At 42.9% G+C, this 1,828-nt stretch overlaps 1 protein-coding gene across 1 annotated transcript in view; it reads right to left on the bottom strand.

The window, feature by feature from the left end:
* LOC103465341 (nuclear receptor subfamily 1 group D member 1-like) overlaps positions 1–1,403 on the bottom strand; it is a 13,057-nt gene extending 11,654 nt beyond the window's left edge. The window contains exon 1 of the mRNA XM_008410066.2: positions 620–1,403. Within this exon, the coding sequence (XP_008408288.1) occupies positions 620–638 (19 nt within the window). The 5' untranslated portion in view covers positions 639–1,403. The remainder of the gene's footprint in view (positions 1–619) is intronic.
* Positions 1,404–1,828: the final 425 nt, after the last annotated feature.

Below are 1,828 nucleotides of genomic sequence, written 5' to 3'. Positions count from 1 at the left end.
ATACTCTCTTCAAAATCATGAATCATCACCTCCCATCGGGCCCCCTATAGTTACGCCCCTGCTAGTATAGGGGGTCAAATCCCCTCTTAAAATAAACACCTATCTGCTCACCGAGCACGTGCTTTTATTAATATATGACAGTAAATATCATGTGAGCCAAACTACTCAGATAAGTGGGATAGTGTGGAAGGAGAACGGTCTCGGTCAGAGTGGGTGGGTTTTTTGGGTCGCGCTTCACGTGAGTTTGTTTACGTGGAGAGAGATCGGAAGTCCAAGAAAAAAAAAAATTGGCAGGAGGACTTCCCTCTGTCACTGCGCTGTCTCTACCGCTTTGCAACAACGCTGAATACAGCTGAATACCACTCAAAATGCAAAGAAATTATGAAGCGTGCAAGTGCAAACATATTTGGGTTGCTTCTTGCTAAATCATACAGTTAAAATATATTTTTTTTAAAAATCCATTAAAACACGAAAGAATAAACATAAAATCATTCATAAATGAAATGGAAGGGTAACTTAAACATAGTGAAAACAACTATTTGCTGCGATGCTCTCACTCAAAAAACAGATTTACAAAACAGATGATCCGTCAAACGAAACACATTTAAATCTCACTTACCACCAGGACTATTCTCCATGTTCTCTCGTCGATTCTCGCTTCCAAGTGGAATAATTGTAGACTTTTACCGCTGCGCCGCTTTCCGCTGCTTGTCACTCAGGAGTTTCGTGAACACAAGTGAGAGAGACTCAGGAGCTGCAGAAGCATATGTACACAGTGTCCTATCCCGGAGCTCAGACCCACATGGGCAGAGAAAAAAAAAAGCCCAGCCGACGTTGAAGTAAATATTAAAAATAAATATTTCTGTTAAAAAAACCAAACACTATATATAATGAGAATGAGCTCAGTTGAGATGCCTCATTGATCCAGGATGATGAGATGCTGGTCCGTCTGTATTGGTGTCAGGATGTGACTGTGTGAGGGGTGTTCTCTACATAACAGAGATCCCAGCGCGTTCAGCTGCTTGCCATGTACAGTCACCATTAACACGCCATCAGAGTGGAAGTAGATTAAACACTCCCCCTCTCATCAATAAGCAACACGCGTCCTAAAATAAGCGGCACGTTTTCAGGTGCCTGAGAAATGTGACCCGCTTTCTTCGTCATCTCTCTCTCTCTTTCTCTCTCTCTCTTTCTTTCAGTCCCTGCTTGTTTGTTGATGGGAATCAAGAGCGCTCTCTCTCTCTCTCTCTCTCTTTCTCTCTCTTTCTCTCTCACCGTCACGCTCTGTGAAAACATCCCCCCTTACCTCCCTACCCCGCAACTCATTTTACTCTTTCCCACTGTTTCATTGGCCCACGGTCCCGCGTGGATACGGCGCATTGGGCTCGTTCGACATTGGAATGCTGCTTAGAAGCTCTACAGCATGTGCGCATGGCATGTGAGCTCGCGCTGCCCTACTGACACACATTTTATGTTAATGAGCTCCCCGGGCTCGGAGATAAGCGCGAGAAAGCAAGCAGAGACGTGGTAACAGAGTAAGATGTCTCACTCGGAGGGCTCATCGGGATTGGTGATTGGAGCTAACCCAAATGTTAAGAATTAGGAAGGTTTGTTTTATTAAAGAAAATCTAAGTTGAATTGAACATTTGAACCAAACTCAGAAGATTAAAAGTATTTTAAATTATAATTATGTTATTATTAACATTATATTGAAGATTGTGTAAATTTCTCAAGAAGCTTTACTGTAGTAAATCTAGATCTAGACAGGGGCCAACAAGGGACAGAACAGGTCCTGCCTCCTGTTATGACCCCTGTACTGAAGGAAACA

Source organism: Poecilia reticulata, linkage group LG5 (genome assembly GCF_000633615.1).
Source record: "Poecilia reticulata strain Guanapo linkage group LG5, Guppy_female_1.0+MT, whole genome shotgun sequence".
Lineage (NCBI taxonomy): Eukaryota > Metazoa > Chordata > Actinopteri > Cyprinodontiformes > Poeciliidae > Poecilia > Poecilia reticulata.
The sequence above is the reverse complement of the archived record's forward strand: the minus strand, read 5'-3'. Positions and strand labels throughout refer to the sequence as shown.